We start from the raw sequence: 25,732 nt of genomic DNA, 5'->3' as shown, positions 1-25,732 counted from the left end.
TTGTCCTCGGCGGATCGGAAAAGCAGCCTAAAAATATAATAAGTGGAGAATTTCCTTGTAAAAATGACGAAGATTGTGAATTTTACGTCGATTAGGGACCAGGCATATTTTAAAATTAGAAACTTCGTGATACTTTGTTGAAATTAATTAATCGGCAAGACTTTAGCTAGACGCGACATTAGTCAGATGTACTTAATTTTTATCCTACACACGTTTAGATCGACTTTAAGGATCAACTTTAAAGTCTTCTTTGGTAAAGAAGTGATATGTTCAGAATTAAAGGGACAGGGAATAAGAATTAAAGACACGAGAAACTGGAGGATTAATTATAGGAAATGTGATTATCTTGCGCAGAGCTACAAAGTTCTTTGCCGGAGGGAACGTGAGGCAAATTCTCGAGCGTCAAGAGCGCGGCCGCAAAGTGCAATGTTAAAGCCCACGATTGTATATACGATGTTTCGCGATAGGGAATTGTGCGTGTAAACTCGACGTGCACATCGTGTCACCATTCCAGCCGAGTGAAATCAATGTTTTTTCCAGCGCCCCGAAGAAACCGGCACTGCTCGAAGATCGCGAGCGCGTAGAAACAGGGTTCGAGAAAGAGAGACAGACAGTGTAGAGGAGGTGGATCAAAGAGGTAAAAGAAAACGCCGGCAAGAATCGACCAGGAACAGCGAGAGGGACGGAGGGGCAGAGTCTAACCGAGCAGTGCTCGATTTTAGGTCAGATCGTGCCGCGAAAACTAATCGCCGCACACTTTGCGGCAGATTCGTCGCTATGGCGATTATCGTGGATGTTCGACCGCCAGCTGATCGTGCGATCGATCGAATCATTACGATTAGATTTTCTCCGTGGATCGCGGAAGCTTCGTACCTGACTTTTCGCGCAGGAAAACACGTAATTATATCGTACGATAATAATTAAAAATTCCGAAAATTATCTACTTATATTACACAAATAATTTCCGCTCTGGGAATAAACAATAATAATATTTATGTAATAATTCAACGATTTATTAATATGTACGGTTATAATTCGTATCTTTCATTTTGTAACAATTTCGCCGTAAAGTAACTAGTTTTCATCATATGCTTGTTGAGGTCTTATAATAAATATTATTATTATCTACTTATTATTTTCTTACAAAATTTGTTTTATATATTATTTTTTATGTCAACTCATATTTTTTATAGCAGTAAAAAATCGATATAGCAGTAATTAATATAATTTCGATTTACGGCGTCCCTCACTGTTTTTCACAATCCAATTAGTGATTCCCATACACGAATTTTTTTCAAAAATATATAATTATATCGTACAATAATAATTTAAAACTTGGAAAATTATCTACTTATTATTTTCTTACAAAATTAGTTTTTTGTACAATTATTAAAATAATTCTTTTTCACGTCAACTTACATTTTTCATAACTGATTAATATGGGACTCTAGGTTGAAAAAAATCGATATAGCAGTAATTAATATAACTTCGATTCGCGCTATACTTATGGTTTACATCGTTTGCGCTTACGGCGTCCCTTACTATTCTCCTCGATCCAATCAGCCTCCTCCGCGCGCGTACTTTTAGTATTCTAGTTGGTTCGCCATTCCCGTCGTTGCTCCGTTAATCACTGTTATCGATTATCCGCGGGAGCAGATCCACCCGAGTGCCATTTCGTCCCGGCGACGTGATTCCTGACCATCTCCTGCCTATACCCTCGTCGCGCAACGACAAGTCATTGCTATACGGAATTTTTACCGATTCGCCCAGAGCTGAAATCCACTCGCGGCGTAACCGGAATCGTTTATAATCGTTTTGATTTCAGTATAAGCTGCAAGTACAACCGAGTATATCAACGATACTGTCTACTATACCCGTTTGCTAGGCCGATCGATCGCTTACGCAATCGAGGCGACCGGTATTATAAGCAGCGAAGGACACGAACGACCAACACGCGCGACCAGTTGAAAGTCAGTCCGTCTGATGAACGCTCGAAAAATCTCAGGCACCTTTTACAAGCGTGTGAAATTCATTCATGAATAGAAATAATTGCACTCAGAGAAGTAATAATATTGTATCATATCAATTAAGAGACTCTCGATTGAAGGGGATACTTATCGTCTCCTATTAATATTATAAAAGTTGCATATTTTAAGAACTCTTTAGAACTAGATAAAAAAATGTGTAAACTTATCGTAGCAATTAAAAAGAATGATCAAAGATGAGAGACAATGTAAAGAAATATATACAATAGTATAATGACAGTGAAATTATATTGTATTTGAACGAACACGTTGTGCATTCGTGCCGATCGCTACTCGCTGTGGAATACCGGTTTTCCAGCAACGTCTAACGACAATCGCATCTATCAAGGGACATCGTGATAATTCCACCTTGCCTCAGCCCGCAGCGATTCGTAGATCGTAACGTCGGATCTCGATAGGTCATCCCGCGGGCATTTGATTATCACGAGTGCGCGGAATCGGGCGACGACGCGCGGAGGCTGATAATGACGATCGCTGATCGATGTCACTGTCGTCACGTTTTCCGCGTCGCGATATATTGCCGAGAAAAAAAAATAATTCTCGTGTTCTCTCTTATGTACGTAGGTGCGGTCGGAATCCGCGGAAAATTCCCAGACGTTTCTCAGTTACCGATCAGCCGCGCATTCGCAGGCGCAAATGTCCGCTTGAAAGAAAAAAAAAGAAAACTCCTGAGCTCACGTTCTTGCGTGACGGGACTAGAAAATCCCGAATAGCGACTGGACGCGAGAAATAGTCGCGAAAAGAGACAAGGACGACAATTCAACTGAATTTTCTCTCTAAGAAAGAAATCGACTTGAAATTGATTCGAAAATCTTTCCGCGCATTTTTCTTTCAGAATCTTCTTACAGTCGTTGCACTTTTAAACATCGAATCGATTGAGAAATTATCGCGTAAACTTGTTTTAGGAAAAAACTATATATGCTTCATTATTTTTTTACATTTTTTGTGTCGTATATATTTTCCTCTATACGCAACCTAAGTTAATTACACGCTGAATTTATTTTATAAAAGATAATCGATCGATCGATCATATCTGTATTTTTTTTTTAATAATAATCGTGTCGTTGCGCGAACAAATAGCATAATATTACGTGCTTGTTAATAGGTAGGAGAAACAGGACGTTTATACAATATATGTTCCCCTATAAAATAGTAAATGTCAAGAGCGCTAAATCTAGTTAAACTTTTCGCGATTAAGGCCACATGACAGGTTACACAGACGGAATATTAAGTTCTGGTCGCAAAAAATCGAATAGATTATGGATAAGTGATTTGACATTTTCTGAGAATAGAGAACCAGAAATTAACACCGTCGTTGTTTTGACGCGCCCGTAATTACCCGTAATTGTACGTTACTATTTTTAACCAGAACGTTATAATTCAAACGTTTCTCCAGTTGATTTCGACGGCGAGACGATTATATAAAACGCGACAACAATTATATATGATACGATCTCGCGTTTTTCTCGACAGTAGCAATAACAATTATTACTTATATCATTAGCAGCTAGTTCTGATGCACATTTTTCTAGAACAAACATTTATCGGCCGTATTAAAATAATTCCGATAATATTGTTTTCAAAAAAAAATGAACGACTTAATAAACTAAACGACGACTAATAAACAAAAAATGTATTTGTTAAATAAGCGTTTTGATGGAAATAACTAAAATACACAGTTTTTCATTACATATTAAATATGGCATGTTATAAATATGTTATGATAAATTCCAAACAAGATTTATTAATTCTGCTTTGGGGTTATTCTATTATTTTTTTATAGTATAAAAGGTATATGTTTGATAAAGACTTAAAAAAATCGAAATGTTGTTTTATATCTCAATTTCAATAATCACAAGTCTATACGCTCGAGATTGTCGTAGAATGTCAATCGACCAATTAAAAAAAGTATGCTTGTGCAATGGGAATAAACTACGCCAAGAACATATAAATCTCAATGATTGTCAAGCATCGAGGTTACTTGCCGATATATATATATATATATATGTATCATAATTATTGAAATAATCGTTGACTGCATCGATATGTGACGTCAAAGTCGCGAAATTTAATGAACGATATTTAGTGAACGTCTACCGCGTGTGCCATTCGATGGAAAAATCGGACCACCATCGCGATTGATCCAATCATCTTCGATCGAAACGACGTGCGTCGAATTTCTGCGCCCGACGAAAATTTGCGATACGATCTCGTACGAATGAAGAGTAAACTTTCAACCCCGAAGAAAAGCGCGATATAACGAGCCTCTACATTTAAAAAGATAGCTTTAGAAAAGAAGTTTAGTGATTTTTTAATAGAAATAATTTTTAAACATAAATATACGATGTGTGTGTGTGTGTGTGAATTATATAATTGTAGGACGACAAAAACTTTATCAACGTGCATTGCAGAAAAACTCAAACGCATAACGCGATCGTAACCGCAGTTTTGATTCTGTGATTTTTCGGGTCTCGGACTCGACTTTGAGAAATTCAGTCATCTCGGCTATATAGAGACGAAGGAACGAACAAACTCAAAACACGAGTGGAACACGCGTTTCCAGAGGGAATTTGTATCTGCGGAAATCAGCAGAAGTTAGGATCCGGGCGAGTAGTTTCGCGGTCGAAAAAGTCCTCGCGGGGGCAAAAGAGAAGGAGATTGAGTAGTTCGAGGTGGCATTCTCTCGTCTCTCCGTGGTCTTTCCGATATATATATATATATAAAATCCGACCGGGGACAGAAATCGGAGAACGAAGGGTAGAGACAGGGACGAGGTCGTAGAACGAGGAGGAGAGTTCGCGGAGCGTTCGGTACGACGACGGTGTGTGACGGGACGTCATAAAGTCCCATTTGTGCCGATAAAAACAAACGGCACGGAATACGTACGTCGATATAAAGAAAAGAAGAAAAAAAAAGAGGAAAAGGTCAGCACGCGTGCGCGATGGAACGGAATGGGAAATATCGGCAGGGGGATCCAGCCACGATCGAACCGATCGTTCCGACGGTCCCGGCTTCTCACTAAATTCGCAATATACGATCCCGGGAAACCAAAACGAACCAGCTTTCACGACATCGCGGAGAGGTACCTTCCCTCGGTAACGATACGATCGAAACTCAGACGAACGCGCGTCGTCCGAGAAAACGAGGGAGATATTGGTCGAGACATTCGTTTTAAAGGAGCCGAGAGACGCGCTGCTGATATAGGATGTATATACATGTACGTGCAGATGTCTATGTATATGCACGATTGTCAAAATAAGTCCGCGACGATCGGTCCCCGACGACTTTGAGAAATTCAGCCGTCTCTTCGTTGCGATTCTCTCTCTTCCTTTCCATCTCTTTCTTATTCTCTACTTTCTGACAAATCCGTTGCCCTATGCGCGAATCGATCTTCAAGATTGGATGAGCTCCTCCGATAGTCGTGAAGATCGATTTGCTGTAAATCTTCGCGACGTTCGTCGGTGCATTAGAGATGCTGCGATTCGAAAGGAAAATCCATTTTCCATTAGAAGATACGAAAACTCACTTTTAAAAAATAATAAACTCCGATACTATTTTTGTTTAGTAATTTGAAAATTAATTATATGGTTTACAAGAAATTATTGGACATAAATTATATAGATTTGCATATTTGAAATATTGATTATTCAGATATGAACGCGTTCCATTCAAGATACACGTGCGCGTATTCTTGGTATATTCTCGTGTGTATTAGCATCGAGACATTTTCGACAAGTTTGGGATACCCGATTAATATGTCATTCAATATTGGACATCGGATAGCCTTTCGCACGGTCTCGAGAGGTTGCCGATCTCTTCGGGGCTATGGAATACGCGATCATATCGCGAATGGCAACGTCCGCGTGCGAACCGATGTTCACTTAGCGCGAGAATTTATGTGACGATGGACAAACCGGAAATCGAAAGTCCCGCGCGCGGCTCTTGCGACACAGACTCGCAATCTTCTTTCAGCGCGCTCGCGCAAAGGTTAAATAAAAAAAGCGAGCCTATTCTCGCGAGGCCCGTAAGAGCTTGCTTGCCTCGAGGTTACCGGCGTTATTTACAACTGGGAGAGCATGTTCACCGAAATCGGGAATAAATTATTTATCGCGCAGCTGCTCGTCGCCGCGACTTTGTCATAAACGCCCGAGCAGCCGGCACGGGCCGTAATGTCAGCTGTATTTTAACACTAACAGAGCCGAACCGGTTATTTTGACGTTTAAAAGAAAAAGCCTTGTCCTTTAATGCATTAAAGACTCGCTTTCGATATATTCCGCAGCTAGGTGACAGAGGAAAAAATAAATTAGCCGAGCGCAGAGTAACTTTTTATGTTTTCGCTGCTCAATTTTTTTATCTACACTGGTCTAGAAAAAATTTATAATACGAAACGTTTATATCGAGAATCGCTTTACGTCATACAGAGAAATACAGAATTCTCGAGAAAGCGCGCGGAGTAAGTTCGCAAAAGGTGCTCGAGTAATTGTAGAATCTGCCGGATGCAACTTGTCCGCGAGAGGACAAGTGACGGACGCCGGTCTTGGTTCGCGATCGTCCTCGCGATCGAGGACCAATCTCGAGCACGCATGCACGTCCGATCTCTCGTCCTTCGCTCGACGATGTCCTCTCATCGTCATCGTCGTCGTCGTCGTCGTCGTCGTCGTCGTCGTCTTCGTTTCTTACTTTGGATCTCTCGATCTCCAGGCGGATCTCCTCTCGCGCATACACACACACACACACACACACACACACACACACACACACACACATATATATATATACACATATAGCGCGATTCTCCGCTCTTTGCTCCGTTCCATCGCTTTCTTATATACCTTTATACCTTTCCCAGTAGTCCTACAACGCTGTCAACCGGCGCGAGCGATAATGCTCCGATGTGAGATAAGGGCGAAACCTTAAGAGACTCGCGGACGAAGTCCTCGGAAAGACATGTAGCAGAAGTTACGTTCGGTATACGTATATTGTACATAAGCGACCAGATCGAAGATCTACTTCTCGGGATACTACCGTCCTTCGCCTCGTGTACGGACACTTATTTCTGCGATATAATATACCTTGCGATACCGTTTACGGAGCCCGAAAATGCATAAGGTAGATCGCAAAGTGTGCGCAAACAAGTACTGTATCTCGCTTATTAAGGACACCATACGATACCATGATGTATTCCCAGAGAGAACTCAAAGTTGATCACATTTATTCGATAGAAAATTATTCATTTGTAGGGATTTATCAAAAATGGAAAAAGTTTCTATAATAATTCTTTACACATGAAATAATCTTCTTATACGAAAATCTTATTATTTTTGATATAAAAACTGTTATTTATTATGATTATAAAAAAGGAAAATTTATATTTATTATATGTGAAATATCAGCTCTGATGTCAATATTCTTTTTTATCAAAAATTTTATTTTCTGTGAATCTCTACAAATTAATGGCCGGCAATATATATACATATATTGATAGTATACACATGTGAGCTTGTCGTTCCACTTACAAATTTAGTCAGCAACTGGCTATCGATCGACGATAAAATACGTTGGATATACGGCAAGATCGCGCGCCGGTTGTCTTTTTTACTTCGTTAACGTCAAAGTTATTAGGCGTTCTCTTTTCGAAAGTTGCTATACTCGCGCAACGAGGTAGGCAAGAGACATTCCGAAGGCAGAGAGCACACGTCGCAAGGTAGCACCATTCGGGACGAAGGCCTGGGATTTTTTCTTTTTTTTTCGGTCGATGAGAGAAGAAGTAGGCGCTTAGAGTGGTACGTATAGAGATATATATACGCGCGCACTTTCTCTAGGCCGTGCCTCTCTCGAAAAGCCGATATATACTCGGGCCGCCGAACTCAGAAAGGTGGGTCCCGGTGACAAGGCCCCTTCGATGTCACCAAACTCGTTCCACACCGTTCAAAGACTGTACGATCTGCCCAGCCCACTTTACGACTCTCCTTCGCCTCGTCGTGTCGCGAGTATCCTAATACAAGGTAACGATCTCTGATTTCTGGGACATTCTAAAACCTTCTTACGTAACGTCCGCCGATAGAATGCGAATTTTATTCGTCGTTTATGCAATCGTTAAGCCATTCGCGCCCGGCCTTCTCGGTGGATCTCTCATTAAAATACGCGACGCGTTTACTACCCTCTTCTAGATGCTTTCCTATCAAGTTATGTAAACCGGCTTGATAACGCGAGGTAATATCTGTATTATATTGTATAAACCGAATGTGAACGAGCTCGAAACGAGCTTGCCTCGCTTACGAATTTGTAAACAATATTACGCGCGGCTAATCATGCTAATATTTGTTATACCGTAATCTCGCGCGATGATGCCTCAGTTTGCGCCAGTGTCACGTGCATTTTACGAACGTACGCGATGCGCATTATTTTTTGATGATGTCATTGTCATGATTTATATTCACCTCAATGGGGGACACTCCGCATTAAACTGACAATTATAATCGATAGTAATGGAGCATTTACGTAAGACCGGTTAGGTCAGTAGATAAACACGCTCGACAGAGATTCCGTATGTTAATGGCGTTTAAGAGATACATTTGCGCTATCCTCAGCTTCTTTGATCTCACTTATATTTAATGCGCAAGTTGGTAACGCAATATGATTCTCGAGATAATTAATGCATCCACGAATGTGCGATGCATAAACGCAACACCTTCCTTCTCTCATCCGTCCGGCTCCTTTATGGACACGAAAGCGCACGAGTCTTCCTTTTAATCGCGTATACATAATTAATTGCAGTGCTCTCGGTCTATCATCTGTCTCTCTTTCTCCCCACTCTCGTAATCGAGTATTTAATACGATTACTGAAACGTGTCAATTAGCTTTGCAATCTTTTTTCTCTGTCTATGAAATACAACAAATATATATATATATATATATATATATATATTTTTTTTTTTGTTTTATTAATGTATAATATATAAAAGTTATATATATAATATATTTTTTATAGATGTATAGGTTTTAAATTTTGTTTTGTTTAAAATAATGCTAATAAAGGAGCGTTTCATTCTCTAATCGACACATTGCACTAATTGCCACATCATTTCCGGTGACAATTCTTTCTGCCGACGTTTACACAGGTCTTTCACGATTTATGTTCTAGAAAAGCAGTGGAGATCCGGAAGGATACTTATTGCATCTTGTAAAACCGCGATCTTCCAGATGGTGGACGTCTTTCCCCGTAGAAAGGAGCGAGACAGTGCAGGTTTTAACGTCCTTTTTACGACCCTTTAAAATACCATGGTCGCGGTAGCTCTACCGGGCTCTCTTAATTATTTTACGAGAATTCCGACGACAATGCTCAGTAGCAAAAACAAGCGGTAACACCTTGTCTACCTCTTGGCTTGCAAGCCATAGAGATTACGAGCAAACGCGTACAGTATAGCGAAGTCAAAACTTGGACGATATACTCTCTCCAAAACTGTGAACCAGCGATAATCAACGGCAACAAGCGACGCGTGACCCGGAGAGAGCATCTCTGTAGTTTGATAGAATTATTTTTACACGCATTTTTACAGTAACGGCCATTAAAACGATCGATACGTCGATGTATGCGCGAAATAACGGCGACAAAATAACGTTTGTTTATTTTTATATTTTTTTATCGCAGTTTTTTATCAAAGTTAGCACGAACCTGTCGCACTAAATTTTATTAGTTACGTTATTCCCGTTGATTGATAACGACCCCGGGACTGATTAAATGGAAGAAGCGATCGTAATGTCGCTAATCACGGACGCATACTTTGCCGAAAGTTGCCGACGATTTTACGACATAAACCGTCCATATCTGTGTCACGCGAAAGAATGACGAGGAGATTCGCGCATGAATAATGCATTGACCCGTACGACATCGGGAAAGAAACATCATCGGGCACGCGAGGTCGTCGTACCTCAGAAAATTAATAATTTTCGACTTTCGTCTCAACCGGTCGAAATGCGCGCAATTAATCACGCCGATGTTCGCAATAGCTTCTCCCAACGAAATGCGATTTCGCCCCTTGTCAAGGAAAATCGAAAATATTTGTTTTATTTAATTTATGAACACTGAAATTTTATGGCCACGATTACCATTGATGTGGCTGATTTATCGAAGAAAGAAAAAGGTCGTCTGCGTCCGGCTAATTTTTAATCGACCGCGACTTTTACGCGTCTCTTCTGTCCGCGTCGACGCGGAATTTCAAAATCTCTAGAGCCCCGGAGGGCCCGTTTAACTCCGGTATGGCTAATAATAGACCGTCTAAGTGTAGGGCCTACAAGATTCTACGGTACATTTACATTTTTACGGTAATCCTGTCTATCGAAACTTTGATCGAATGTCTATCTAATTTTCAAACTAATCGTACCTTTTTATATTATTTTTATAATGTTATATTTTTTATATTTTATAATTTTTAATAATACTTGAAAATATTCAAATAATTTTTATTTTATATATAATATATGCGTTTCTCATGTAATATCGTAAATTTTCTCATATAATAATTTTAATAATTTTTCGTTATCTTTCTATTTAACACACAAAATCTGAACTTATGTATTAATTAAATATTTAACAATTTTGATCGAAAATTCCAACGAATCGAAATTTACAGAATCTGGAGTGAAACGGGAGGAATTAGAAAACTCGCCCTAATTCCGAAAATTAGGTCCTTATCTTCGACGGGTCCGCGAATAAAGGCGGGAGACCGGTGCGGCCGCGCCACGTAGAAGAGAAACAAATAGGACCTCGGCCCAATTAGGGATTTATTTATGCGTCGGTGGGCATATTAAACGGGTGAAAATATGAAGGCAAAAAGAGGAGAGAAAAGCCGCGGGAACGTGTCCACCCAATTCGGAGCTGGCCGATCGTAGATACACGTCGCGCTTATAAAGATCGTAGCAAGCAGGGCCTCGTTAACGAACTGCCAGGGCACTTAAGCATAAATTGCAGCTTTGAGCCGTCTCTCTCGTGGCGTGTTCCCGGACACTCGCTTGTGCGTGCAGCCTCGCTTTCTCGCCTTAAATCCGCAACCGACCATCTTGGTCGTCTCGCAATTTCGACGCTGCGAAACGATCGTTTCTCTCGTATGTGTGACGCCGCCACCGAAATTAAGCGATTCGGTTATATTAACGCGCGTGCCTCTCGATCAAGGACCGATCGGATCCTGTACAAAGAATGCGTTCGTTCGTAGAAGTGAAAATCGCGAACGCTTCCGATCGACGAATCGATTAAACAGAGGAAGGGTATTCAGTAAATTAGCATCGAAAATATTTCTGGAAATTTTCAACCGTTTCAATCCAATATTTGTTAATGAGAAAATCGAAGGCCGCTTATCGAAATGTTATACCTTTTTATTGAAATATTTTTCCGAATAATTCTATAATTCACTTTATACAAGACGATACTTTTCATGTACCGAGCAACGGTTCTCGGATTCTACGACCTACTTACGAACCCAATTTTCGCTTTGTGAAAAAGCGGAGGAACAGTCGTAGCGTGACTGACAGGGACCTCTCGTCCTCTCGCGCGTGAAGAATGGCAAGAGGAAGACTAGAAGGAGGGAAAGGAGAAAGAGATGCGGACGGACAATGTCGCCTCGTTTATCAGAACGGCATTGTGGGGGCCATCGTTGCCCTTTTCGACACACCCTTTGTTAGTTATATCCAGACTGCGAGAGCCCCGAGACTGCTCAATCCTTTCTTTCATTCACTCTCCGAGAGACTCTTTTCATTTTTCTTCTCTCGCTCTTACATCGCCACGTAACAAGAAAGTCCTCCTGTCCGAGGGAGGAAAAAAGGAAGAAGGGAGACGGAGATGCTGTCGCGCTCTTCGCGGTTATCTCTTTAAAAAGCAATTGTACTCGAAAAAATGGTTCTCCGCTATCTGGAAAACGGATCGCCCGACTTGAAGATGGAAGGTTGAGTCATGCCTATACAAGTGCGAGTATCGGGCATATCTATCTCAGATATAACACTTTTTTTTTTTTAAATAAGAACTAATATTTTTCAATAGTTCTCCAATATCAAGTTTATATTTATGCATATAATCAATTAACTTTTCAAAAATAATTTATATAACAAATTTCAAAGCAAATTTTCATAAAATTTTATATTTATCTACAATATTTTTCTATTTTTTTTCATGTAATTATAATTGTAGAAATAAATAATAAATTTATATATCGAATAATTGTTATAGGGACATTAAATAATACAAAATATTTTGCCGTTGCATATGATTCATTACTCCGAGATCAAAATAAAAAAAAATATTTTAGTACTCACCGATAATATGATACGTGCAATGTCGGAGTTGTAGTACACATACACGTTGATCTGTAAAATATAAATAAATCCAAATTATAAAGTAATGCTCAAAATAATGAATATTTTAAAAAGTAATTATTATGCACAATTAAGTCTATTAATATAATTAAATTTGTACGTAATTAATTTTTTTATTTTCGCTCCTTTTAAATAGATAATGAATGAAAAAATTTATAGCTTCCAAATAAGAATATTCAGATTAAAATTAAAAAAAAAATATATATATATATATATATATATAATGTATAATTATAAACATTTTATGAAATATTTTTAAAATACTTCAGAATAAAATCTGAATGATTTTATTACATTAAATGATATACTTAAAATTAATTACTATCGCAAAAACAAGCAAACAATTATTTTTAAAAATAAAATAAAATTTTAAATTACCACACACGGTTGCTCCACCGTTGCCCGATGCCTCCCTGGGCCTCCTCTTCCTCTCTTGTTTGTTGTCCTTTGTTGTTTCTTCATTACACTCACACTCACTCGCGAAAACATAGTTAATTACGGACGCGCGCGCACTAATCGATAAAATACGATGATCGCACGACACTTTGCACGGCACTCCCGACGCGTTAATTATGTAATACAACACGCACTTTATTATATTTTCGGAAGAATAATTCGAAAACTGTATCCGCCCGACATATAATTAATAGCGATTGTATTTAATAATTAAACGTAAAGATGTAAACGTAATATCAAAACGTAAAACGATAACAACGATTTTACTCCAATATTGTATGATACAATGTAAGTTTATTATTAAGATGCGTCGATTATCTGAAAACATACAATAAAAATTCGATATATGTATATATGTGTGTTTCGTACATAAAAATTATATGAAATAACGCTATTATTATATAAATCATATTTGTATGTTAAGACTTTTCTTAATTATAATACTTAAATTATTCAATGTATTACCTCGTATTCTTGATTCGAGATAAATATGAGCAAATTATATTTAAATTGAAAAGTGTTTAATTATATATTTTTAAACAGAAGAAATATAAAAATGTCATATATTAAATAAATAATTGTCATTAAACTCAGGATGAAACAATAACTTATAATTCATCTCTATCGATATATTTATAAATGGTAGAATTAAATCACAGTTGATAATCTATAATTATAATAATTTTAAAAAACACTCTCTCCCCTTCTTTCAGCATTTCCCAGTAGCATCACAATAGTATTTAGAGAGATATTGAAACGACGACACACGAGCGATTCGGATTGCTACTTTCCTTCTCGAGATTCACCGCGCGAATAACAACAAGGTCGCGACAAGTCTCGTGAACAATAACGCACTACGTCATTGTACGTCATAGTAAAAGATATATAACATATTACATATTTCTATTCGTTATTGGTATGCCTCGCTTTGGAATGCACTACTGTTTACATATTCGTGTGAGAAGACTCATCGTAACGGCGTGACCTTGTCAGTTACGCGATGCGCCTCAAGCAAGAAAGCGATTCGCTGTCATTTCAATATCTTTCTAAACACGACTGCGACAAATGCTATTAGGAGATTCCAAGAGCGCGATCGTTTTTTGCAAATGGTACAATTAGAGATTATCAACTCGCATAATTTATTAATTCCCATTTGTAAACGAGGATTGAATTTGCTAGGAAATGTTTATCGCAAAATTTGTAAGAAATAAATTCATAAGAAATATTCTATTCTTTTATAGGTATTAATTACTGATTGATGTGCTATTACGTTGATGTATTAATACTTTTTGTTATTTGATTTACTTTATTTTGCTATATTGTATGCTCTTACTCCGAAAACGGCAAATGACGTTTCAGTCGGTGAATAATGTAAAACTTCACTTTCACATTAATCAATCATATGAATTGATAATTATAATTGTTAATTATAGAATAATTATAATAATTAAAGAAAATAATTGCGTTTCCGGGGTATAATGCGACGAATCAAAGTAACAAAGTATTATAAATTACATTGTGATATTTTGGATGACTAATTATTTTTTTAAATATGCTTGGATTCAAATATCATATTTCCTATTTTGGGTTTTCAATTCTTCATTTAGCTGTAAATTACTAATCATTTATGCGTAGTACGAATCGCAAAATCGATGTTAAAATAACGAATAGTCAGCATTGCGCACATCAATATCAATTAATTAATAATTTATATAATAATAAAAGAATAGAAATATTGCACACAAATCTATTTTCTAGCGCGTGAAATATGTATTTCGTCGTGGTAACAAATTGATTGTCATGCGGTATTCGACCTTCGCTTTTCGCGGCGTATAGAGCGCTGTTGTTGACATTCCTTGGCCTTGTCATTTGCGTCGCGAGACTCGAGTTAGAAGGTAGTAACGCGTATGTCGTAGAATTATTCAAAATGCGAAAAATATTTCTTTTATTAACTTTTACAATTACTAATTGTCACGCGATTCAATCATTCTTATGATTAATGACTCATAAACGTATTGATAGGAGATTACAGACATAAATATATTTTATTCCGATATTTATGTTCATAATTATTTCTTTAAATGCTTAAATTTGAATATATCTTGCATCGTGTTTTAAACTTTTCATCAATTTAAATATAATTTGCTCATAATTATCATATCGAGAGTATGGAATAATATGCATATCATCGAATAACTTAAGTAACGAAAAGCCGGTATTTACATATCACATTGTAATCTGTTAAAATGCGTATTTCGCGAGATTTATTTGCTCGAAGTATAAATAATGGACATTGTATAAATAATCTTCAAATTCAATTGTATTTTTCAATACATTGTACATTTTTATTTTAAATTTTAACTTATATATTTATTTACTTATATATAGTACATTATTATGCGAGATAATAGAATTGTTATAAAGTGCCATTTATTAAAAAATAGAAATAATATTTCCACGGTATGTATTATGTAAATTTGGTCGCGCAATTTTAGGTAGTCGTCCATTTTTGCGCGTTTTTCTTCTGTCATAATATAAATATGCATTTTATAATCAGAAGTGTAGTTCAAAATATCATGCAAATTAACCGCATTTTCATGATTGAATATTGTGTGCTACAAGGATGAACAAAAGAGGAGAAGGAAGCTTGGGCACCAACAGAGCAGCGTGGTATAAGCAATTTATAATTGATTAATTTATATGTTATTTGTAAAATTAATTATTTTTTTGCGAGTATAATAATCTAAAGTTTATACACGTTCTTAGAATATATATAAAATATGCTAATTTTTATTTTGAGTTGTTTAAAAAATTGTTAAATGTCAATGTTAAATGTCAATTCATGGGTTTTTAATTATATATTTTTGTACTTTGTAACGTAAAAACTGTGAATATGTTAAAAAAAATGTAATCGTATTTGAAATAAAATTATATGCAATATTGCTATGTAAAAAGAAAGATAATTTATACTTTATAATAATACAATGACTAATCTTTACTCCAAAAAAATAATTGCTAAGCATTTACTCATTTAACAATGCTGGAGTCATTCTCGATGTGATATATATTGCATATAATGCAAGAATTATCCGATATTTTTATCGACACTTTTATGAATCTATGTTTATTTAATAGCAATATTTATTCTCGATGGTTTAACTTTTTGCTGAGTTTATTAATACTTACTTTAATGACTCGGAATTATAAAATCCTGTAGAGTTAATTGGCGGAACTGTCGCACATTTGCACTATCGACGCAATGTACTATATTTTAATGTTGTACGATACTTTTTTTCGACACTTTTGATATAATATACACTACTTTACTTGCAGATATAACCAACACGTATTTATTAACATATTTATTCTCAATTGAAAATAATAATTTAATATACATAAGTATAATCGAGACAAGAGTGATTCTTATGATCGTACTATCATTATATAATTATGATTACAGCAATCGCAATTATTACTACAGCGATCAATAAACTTTTTTTCTTTCAATACTCACAGTGGAATTAATTGATTACGTCCTTTAAACGCTCACAATGCGCGATTATATCTGCACAAATGTCCTGACGCCGCACATAATCCCGCACGATATGATCTAACTTTCCTGATCGCGCGCAATTTCACGCCGGTTCGATTCCGAAATCGCGCGCGCGATTTCAATTCCGCGTTCCACTTTGTGGCGCCAGTCCGATTTCGAGAGTCCGAGCATGAATTATGCGAATCAAATATGTCTGTCGCAAAGTGTATTATTATGTATGTCGCAAAGTATATTATTATGTATGTCGCGATGTACATATATCACCTTAATTTGACGTTTAATGAAAATTAACGCTTGTTTGTGTTTTATGACAGCCATATTTGATTCGTGTAATTCATATTCGGAATCGAACTACAGTGGTACCACAGAGTCGGAACTAGAGAAAGACGGCAAAAGGACGGCGTTATTAAATGCGTGCAGTATAAGAACGACAAAAAAAAATCGGAAAAAAATAAGTATCTGATTCTATTGTTCTCTTTTAATAACGATGTCCTTTTGCCTCTAAGCGTGCAGTTTATCGATATAAATGCGGATTTAATTACACATCGTGCGTGAAGTCTCGGAATCGGATCAGTGCCGTAACACAATCAAAAGATTAGTTTATCATTCGCAATTATTTTGTGAAAACTGTGTATCGCGAAATTAATTGGTTACTATAATTAATATTAGAGTCAACAATTACATTACGATATTACGATCATAAGAATCATTGTTTTATTACATTGAATTGCGATTTTAAAGTAATACTTTCTGCAAATGTATGTATATCGGGAGTGCGAAAAAGACGTATTATCGTACAATATTATGCATTAGTACAGTATATATATATATATATATAGTGTCGGTAGTGCGAACGTGTGACATTTTCGACAATTAATTCCACGAGATCGTAGCTCCAGGCATCATTAAAGTAAGTATTAATAAAATTATTAATCGAAACAGAAGTGATAATTTCTTCAACAGATACGAGTTCCATGAAATATATAAAATATGTATTTTTTAAAATTAAGAAGCCATGTATTAAACATTTTTATAAGATATTTAATAAAATATATTTACAATAAAAATGTAAAAAATATATTTATAATATTTAATACGTGCATATAAAATTATAAGAATAATTTATAAGAATTACATTTTTAGTTATTAAATTTTTATATTTTTTATTAAAAAATTTGAATTGTGCAAAAACTTTGTATTTTTAAAAAATAAAATATATTTAAATAGTACAATTTTAATTGCACTCAATAATAATTTTGTAAAACATTAATTATTTTAAATGCTATATTTATATTTCAGCTCAACATGTGTTGATCTATTTCTGCTGTACATCGTACCGGTGAGTGAAATATTATAAATACATATAAAATTGTTCATTTACATTTATAATTACCACTCAACAGATTATATGAAAAATGTTTTACTGTTGATATCGCACAAACGAATTACGTAATGATTATAAAAAATGGCATAACGACTTACTTTGATCCTTATACGAACAATATCTTTTCTCTCTTACATTTTACATTATTTAAAAATCTTTGCGAATCTTGCGAGCGAATTGCTCGTGCAAAAGAGCGAGAATTACGATCGCGTAAATTCGACAGAAAATCGAAAGGGTTAAAGGTTGAAGCGCGATGTAGCATCTGTACATAGGAACATCTTGTACGTAGCGTAGCCTTGCGATATTTACGCGAGGCGTTACATAATTTAACGACTGGTATGTCGCATATGTTAGAGGTCCTGTGAGCGAGCAGCTATAATTTCATCGCAAGGCGGTTATATCTCAAGCGCGACGAAATGTTCAAAATAGTGGTACAGCCGATTGCTTTTAAGGAGGAACACCTCTTGGTACTAGTCGGTCGATTCCTTCCCGCGTTTTCTCCTCTTCCCCGCGAAACGGGTACAATTTATTTCCTCCTTTTTCCTCTGAGAAAGGTTCTTATTTCTCCTCGCGTTTCCTTTCTCGCGTCTCCTTCGAAGAAGTAACGATTAAGCAGCATGGCGAGTTATTCATTGTAATTAGGGAAAGTGTTAATTAATTATAGCTACACCGGAGTGCGCTGTTTAATTTGTAATTGCCGACGATTTAACAGCAACTTATATTCCAAAGTATAATTCTTACTACGATATTGTAATTAAAACAATTTAATTCTTAAGCTAATAGATTGATTTATTTTTAAGTAATAATAATTAAGTGATTTAAGTACACAATTATAAGTAAATTGTGAGACACAATTAATTTACAGATGGGCGATTGCTTGAAAGAATAATTTGACCAAAGTTCGTGTTCAATCGACGCTAAACTGACTGAGTTTTTTATTCGTGTTATAACATAATAATTTAAACTCGTATGCATAACGTGCTCAACTCGTAAAGCTGTTTTTGAAGATTTAATTCGGTTTTAATGATTTTGAGGCGTGGACAGGTCCGATCCGGATTTTGAATGATACGCAGATGAGGAAATTAGCCACATCAGATGCCAATTACCTTTCAATCTCTGTTATAAAACGAAAAATTATTTTCTCGTATAATTATGTTTGATATCCCGTAATAAAAATATTACGCAATCGTGTCGATAATTATATTGTGCATACTATTCCATATAAAGAACTATAAATTCATAATATGAAATTAATCAATCTAAAAAGATGTATTTTTATTTAAATTATTTTCTTGATGTGACATGACAGGTTTTTGCTATGATAAATCCATAACATTTTTTTTAATGCTTCCCAATCTAATAGCGCAATATTTTTATTGCTGCAGAGAGAAAATTAACTTGAAATTTTTTAAAGCCGATATCAATATTCATGATACTACGATTATAATAAACATGATTCAAAGGAATAAGGTAAGATTTATATGTTTTGAACTTGTATAAAGAGAGCATATGGAATATAACATAAATCGAGAGAATCCTTATCATATCGTATACTTATCATACCTACTTGCGATCAATTTTATAGTCTCATTATCCGGATTTATTTGTTGATATTTACATATTTCAAAATTTTATACATTTTAATATATGTCACATGTATTATAAAATAATATGGATTATTATCGTTGTAAAACAAATTGTATATAATTTTGGATAAAAATAATTATCTGAATTATATCGATTAAAAATAATCATTTATATAATATTGTGTACTGAATCAAAGACAAGAATTTGATTGATAAGAGAAATAAATTGCTATTTCGGTAAGTAAAAAAACGAAAGGCAGAGACAATACCTGTCGTCTTCGATCTATAATAATTTCTGTCGTCAGATCGCAACATATGATCGGTGACTTTTTCACAGGTATTTCGTTAGAAAAAAAAAACGAAAGGATTTTAGTGGCCATCCGATGTCACTCGTAGCCATTAAAGCTTTCGGCAAAAAATGCAAGAAAAAGGCGTATTTTTATTTAAATTGTTTCCTTGACTATGACATGACAGGTTTTTGCTGTGATATATCCATAAAAATTTTTTTCCGCATGCTTCCCAATCTAATAATGCAATATTTTTTATTGCTACAGAGAGAGAATTAACTTGAAATTTTTTAAACACGATATCAATATTCATGCTACTACGATTATAATAAACATGATTCAAATAAGAAATAAGGTAAGATTTATATGTTTTGAACTTGTATAGAGATAAAGCACATATGGAATATAGCAGAAATCGAGAAAATCATACTTATCATATCTACTTGCGATCAATTTTTTAGTCTAATCATCCTGGAGTAATTATACGAAAGAACTCGATAAGCACATTTTTTTTTGCTCTAATTTACTGATAGCGATTATTTAAATCGCTTAACAAGATAATGCTATGACGATAACAGATTTTAATTGCGCGCTCCTAAATAGATTTATTCCTCTATCGACGTCTTATCGTCATTGGCTATTTAAAAAAGAGAGAGGTGGGAGTAAGGTGACTGATATAATGCGGGTTAAAGCAACTATGTTAATATCCATAACGGCCCCCGTACTAACACATTGTCAGCAGTCTCGTCAGCAACGACATCCGATGACAAGAACGGAGCGCTTGCGCGCGTACGATAATTCTTTGTAAACGGGTGACGCGATGTAAATGGTTAGTCCGGGACCACCCGCTGGTCCCGTGTAAATACGGCCGTAACGACCAGCGCACACAGGGCACAGGCCGAACAGATCGCAAGCTCGCAGGACAATGGTCGTCGGTGGTGTACGCGCGTTTCGTTTACAATCCGCGCGGGCGGGATAAACTTTCGTGGGAATCTATGTACCCGCAATAAATCGGATAATGCGCAGGAAGCGGCGACGAATTTTTTTTGACACCGGAGCGCGAAGCGGCGGCAAACGGTTGTAAACGGAAAACAAACTGCAAAATCCAAAAGTCGCCGGAATTGCGGCTGTTTTTGCGTCTCGTAACTCGAATCAGGGGATGGGGAATCTCTATATTTGCGTTCGCGCAGCCGGTTGGCAAAATTTTGCCTGCCCAACATCGGAAAGCGAAATTCAATCATGGCTCTTTTATCAATCTGCGTGGATTGCGTCGCGCCGGATTAAGCGATCCCGCTGTTTTCCTACGCTATTTATTTTTTTTTTTTTTATTTCGTCGCTTTTGCTTTATGCAGGCGAAAGATTACGTGTGCAAGGCGGCACGTTTCACTGCAATGTACCTATGTTTTACGCGATAAAAGCTCGAGAGATCTAAATTTGACAATCGACACTAAAAAATTTGACAATTAAATTGCCAAAGAAAATAGTACGATAACTATGACACCCTCTTTTTATTTCTGCCCGAGTAACTAGACGAATTTAAACGAAGGAAGTGTCTCGTAAAAGCTTAAACGATAATTGTTCAGGCTGAGCGGTTAACGTCGCGCCGAAACTTGAGGACCACTCAACCATTAGCCTTCTCGTCTTCTTCATCTATTCTTCTTGAATTCGGAGTAGTATAAAGTAGTGTATATCCCACTCGGAGAAGGAGGAAAGGGAGGCGAAAGCGTAGGAAACGGGGATGGATAATGCGGTTGTCCGCTGTTAAGACTCACAGCTCTGATTGCGGATCTGCCGGGACGAGCAGAAGTTCCGAGGGAGAGACTGTAGCTTTTATTAGTTTTAAACACGCGTTAAATAAAACTAGGCTAAGCCACGGCCCGGAGATCAACAACGCGCGCGGTTTACGGACGTAAACGTTTCGTAAAGGATCGCGGCGCTTATCGAAGGGTCTAGGGCGACCCTTCTTCCTCCCTTTCGCGCGGGTGGAAGATTTGGTCCGAGAACGTAAGGCTCCCCGAGAGCATTCGAAATCGGGGAAAGTCCGCGGTAAATTGCGGTAAATTGAGCCGCGCCGTTGATCCTAGAAATAATCTCCCGGGCGATGTTCCGGGAAGATCGGGAAGAAGAAGAAGAAGAAGAAGAAGAAGAAGAAGAAGACGACTCCGTCGCACTTCGAGAGTCGTTCGTCTCTCGCTCCACTTTAACGAAGCGAATCCTTACCGTCCTCCGAGCCGACCCCGAATTGCGAATTAGCGCGAGGCGCGGAACCATTTTTACGAACCGGGTTATATCGACCGGTCAATAAAGCGCCGCTGGGAATTTTCCAACGTTAATGCCGCCATTCGAACGACTGTTGCGAGTCGTTCGCGGGGGAGGTGATGCGAAAGACGCCGTGTTTTCTTTTTTTTTCCCTCGACCTCGTCTCTCTCTCTCTCTCTCTCTCTTCTCGAGCGGAAGAGAAGGAATTCTTTTTCTGTCAGAAAGAGAGTGGCTCTCGTTCCCATGCCCGTCGGATCGATCCCCGTCTTTAATTAGACGGCTTCCTCGTCGCCGCCGTGTCGGTCCCCAAGAGAGCGGAAAGAATCACGAGGCGAGACCGTTCTCCATCTCGCGGAAGTCCTCCTCCTCACAATCAGCGCGCGGATTACACTTTTAATTCATTTTTTTTTAACTAACTCGACCGTGTCCTGTCTTACGGGATCGGGGAACGACGATTCATCTCGGGAGAGGAGAGGGCCTGCGAAGAAAGTGAAACGAGGGGTGAAAGAGCCCCGTAACTTCCGAACAAGCGAAATTGTTCCGCATTACTTTCGGCCGTTCTCGTGAAAATAAAAATGAATTTTGCGACATCCCTGACGGGACTTATGTTAATTGTTCGAGAATAAAAACTTTATCGCGCGAGCAACAACGAAATACAATTTAGTGTACGGCCGTTTCAATAATTTCACAATAAGGCGATTAACGGGTTATTATCAAGTTCTTAATTTAAACACAAATCTTTCCTTATATATTACAGTATTTATTTTCGCTATCGATTATCGTATTTGATCGCACATTCGTTTTTCTCGTGAAATATCGCTTATATAAGTATCGATGGTTATCGTATTCGTTTCAGTGCAAATCCATCGCGAGACTAAACCCGGCATCAGTTCCAGTAAATTCTGAATAGCAAATGTGAGAACGCGCGACCCGTTTCATCGATATCGTAGCGCAATAACGCATGTACATATTTAATATCGCATTAACGACGCGTTCGCTGTATAATTAACCCTATTTCTTACTCTCGCGCACGCAAAAAGTTCAACCGGGAAGAATTCGCGGATCGCGCGCCAAGGAAATTACCTCCGATTACGAAACATTATCGAGGAAACCGTACGGTTTATAATACCTACCTCTCACCCTTAGTCGACCTTTATTGCTTATCAGGTCGCGCACCCCCGCTGGTACAAACGTTTTCGCCCTTCGTCCGAAATTGCAGGAATCGTGTCGCTCGCACTCTTATTCTCTCCTCTTCTCTCGCACTCGCTGGCTGGCTTTTACATTCCCCCGTCGAATGAGTGGCCATAAACGTAAACCGTGTTCTTTTAAGTGGGGCGCGTTTAAAAAGATCGTCTAGGCACGTATGATCGCTTGGGTTTCGAGGGAATCGTTCTTCGTTTTCCCTCGCGCTTGCTTCGGCCGAAGGGAAAGAAGCAAGAGAGAGAGAGAGAAGGGGGTGGTTTAGAGGAAAGCGTAGGGTAGGCCTCGCGCGCGGATAGTAATATTCTTGAACCCCCAAGAGAAGGCTTACTGCAATAACCCCCGCGGCTCAGACTCAAAACCCGCCGTTCACTCTATGTATCTCTCTTACCCGGCCGATTCCCGCCCTTCATTTCCAACCCTCCTGCGGGATTCTACATCACCGGTTCCACCTCTCTCTCTCTCTCTTACACGCTCCTGACTCGCTATAAATCTCACGTACCTCTAAATCGGACAAGGCGCGGGAGGCCTCGTCGAGGAATACGGAAAGAGTGTGCCTCGGGTGGTTGGCTTTTCCGATGGCGCGATTCGACGAAAGGTGGAAAGCCGCGGGGTGGATTGCGATTCTGTATCGTCGAGAGAAGCTGCCGCTTCCGCAAAGATTTGCACAAATAGAATCTGGAAGGCAATTCCAGGGTATCGCCGTGGTTTCTTATTCTACGCTTTCTTCGCGAGCGCGGTTCCAATTGCGTTCTTCTTTTATTCTCGCCAAGTTTGTAATAATTATATTTAATAATTCTTTCTTCTTCTCGCGCGCGATTTCTGCAATAATACCTTGATTCTTTGAAATGAAAAAAAGAAATCTCACACAACGATGTTTACACACCATTAACGTATGGTCGTATGAACATTTTTGCGCTACAAGATATTTCAGGCGCGGACATAACCCCGGGGCTAGAGTCCTCTCTTCTCGCGACGCCTCCTCTTCTTCGGAATTAGTAGGAGCTGATCGAGGGGTGGAAAAAAATTGGCGGCAATAAAAATAAATTACATGCATCGTAACGCTCGGCAGTACCGCCGGGAGAGAGCTCGCAGGCATCCATCCTACTTGCATACTTCGGGTCCTGATTAAAATTGGGGTGCGGTAGGCAAAGAGCGATCGGTTGGGCCTCGCGCGTTGCTTCGGGAAACCGAATCTTTTCGTTTCTTTTTTTTTTCCTTCTGGTCTCGCTTCTTTTCCGTTATAGTTCATTTTTTTATACGTCGTTCGTTGTATACGAAGAGGTGCAGGTTCGTAGGTATCAATTAGCAAAATTCAACCTGCGACGAAGATTCTGACGTCACATAAAATGTCTGATAATAACGATCGAGGGAACACGCGACGCGTCGCGAATGCGAAAACCATCGGAGACCTGGCAATCACGAAAATTCACGAATTACTCGCGTTAATCAATCGCCGCGATGATTGGACCAATTTATTAGTGTGATATAACGAAGCGCCTTTTCGATATATTTCATATTCGCACATCGAAATTATTTCAAAAAATTCTTTTTGTAAAAAAAAAAAATAATAATTAACATTTTTTATCGCTTATTTGCCTTGATGCAAACAGTTTTCGCGCAAATTATTTTAAAAGTAGAACAGAATACTCCGATTATTGTTACCGTCTGGTAGCTCTTGCATAAAAAGACTTGCAATAAAATTCTAGACTGCATCGACAGACAGAGAAAGGGAGAAACGGAGAGGCAGAAAAAAAAAGAGAGAGAGAGAGAGAGAGAGACGTTGATCGCGGTCTCGTATAGGCGTAGGCGTAAGAACCTCGCCTCTCTCGAAGTAAACGCAAGAGAATATCGCTATGTGGATATCGACGAGGCGCGTTGCGCGCACGATGCAGGCACTGTTTTCGCATTTATTTAAAGCGCAAGGACACCTAGTCGCTGTCGCGAGTCCTGACTTTGCCGAGTGCCGATCGCAAAGTGCCAAGATGTGTCCTCGTCCACGTAATCGCGTCGCGCGAGCGCGGCTACGTAAGGCGAAACGTAAAAAAAAAAAAGAAAAAAACAGCCGCGCACGGAAACAACAAAGTATACGCACGCGTCGTGCGCTCATTACGCACTTATCGTAATAAATCGTCAATCGTAATTACCCCTCTATCACGGAACTATTAATGATTAAAGATCAATCGATTGTAATCGCGTTAATTGCTTATTATTGATGAAGCCGGCCACCGCGGAATTCCACTCGACCAACATCGGTCGAGGAGACACTCGTCATCGACTGATGGCTGACGACGATCCCTCGTTACTTTCCGCGCTGACGTCATTCGTCGAGTTGGGAGAGGTGAATCGTCGGAAAGTCAAGGTGACACGTGCACACGCTGGTGACTTTGCGTAATGAAATTCGGCCGCGGGAACTTTATTGGAAAGCAGGTTTTGTGAATTCGCGCACGAGAGGAAGAGAGAGCGAGATACTTCTTATCTAAATACCACATCTAAACAAGCGAAACTTACGTAGATATGCAAATACTGGAATTCTCGTGTAACATGATTATGACTTTATACTTGGACCAACTTAATGCAAAGAGCGAAAATTGTGC

General features: G+C 38.1%; 1 protein-coding gene and 2 long non-coding RNA genes across 10 annotated transcripts in view; 2 read left to right on the top strand and 1 right to left on the bottom strand.

The window, feature by feature from the left end:
- The window catches only part of LOC114931747 (uncharacterized), a 205,643-nt gene extending 195,099 nt beyond the window's left edge, over positions 1–10,544 (top strand). Inside the window, exon 10 of the long non-coding RNA XR_003819749.2 lies at positions 9,190–10,544. This is a non-coding gene — a long non-coding RNA (uncharacterized LOC114931747). The remainder of the gene's footprint in view (positions 1–9,189) is intronic.
- Positions 1–16,237, bottom strand: part of LOC114931714 (uncharacterized) — a 112,293-nt gene extending 96,056 nt beyond the window's left edge. For 4 of the 8 annotated variants that reach the window (XR_003819738.1, XR_003819725.2, XR_014924733.1 and 1 more), the window contains exons 1-3: positions 16,053–16,234; positions 12,789–13,184; positions 12,351–12,401 (exon numbers count right to left, since the gene is read on the bottom strand). Coding sequence is in view for 2 of the 8 variants with exons in the window: in XM_029303883.2 (XP_029159716.1) it covers positions 12,351–12,401; positions 12,789–12,899 (162 nt within the window). In the remaining 6 variants the exon portion in view is untranslated. Of the gene's footprint in view, positions 1–12,350; positions 12,402–12,788; positions 13,185–13,331; positions 13,704–16,052 lie in introns of those variants that run through there. The other 4 variants (XM_029303883.2, XM_085483048.1, XR_014924734.1 and 1 more) reach the window with 3 other exon arrangements.
- The window catches only part of LOC114931760 (uncharacterized), a 92,322-nt gene continuing 81,339 nt past the window's right edge, over positions 14,750–25,732 (top strand). Inside the window, exons 1-3 of the long non-coding RNA XR_003819753.2 lie at positions 14,750–14,761; positions 15,489–15,536; positions 17,719–17,758. This is a non-coding gene — a long non-coding RNA (uncharacterized LOC114931760). The remainder of the gene's footprint in view (positions 14,762–15,488; positions 15,537–17,718; positions 17,759–25,732) is intronic.

The sequence above is a fragment of the Nylanderia fulva genome, unplaced genomic scaffold, assembly GCF_048542155.1.
Source record: "Nylanderia fulva isolate GAGA-0341 unplaced genomic scaffold, ASM4854215v1 Scaffold23, whole genome shotgun sequence".
NCBI classification, from domain to species: domain Eukaryota; kingdom Metazoa; phylum Arthropoda; class Insecta; order Hymenoptera; family Formicidae; genus Nylanderia; species Nylanderia fulva.
This window is presented reverse-complemented; position numbering and strand designations above follow the sequence as displayed.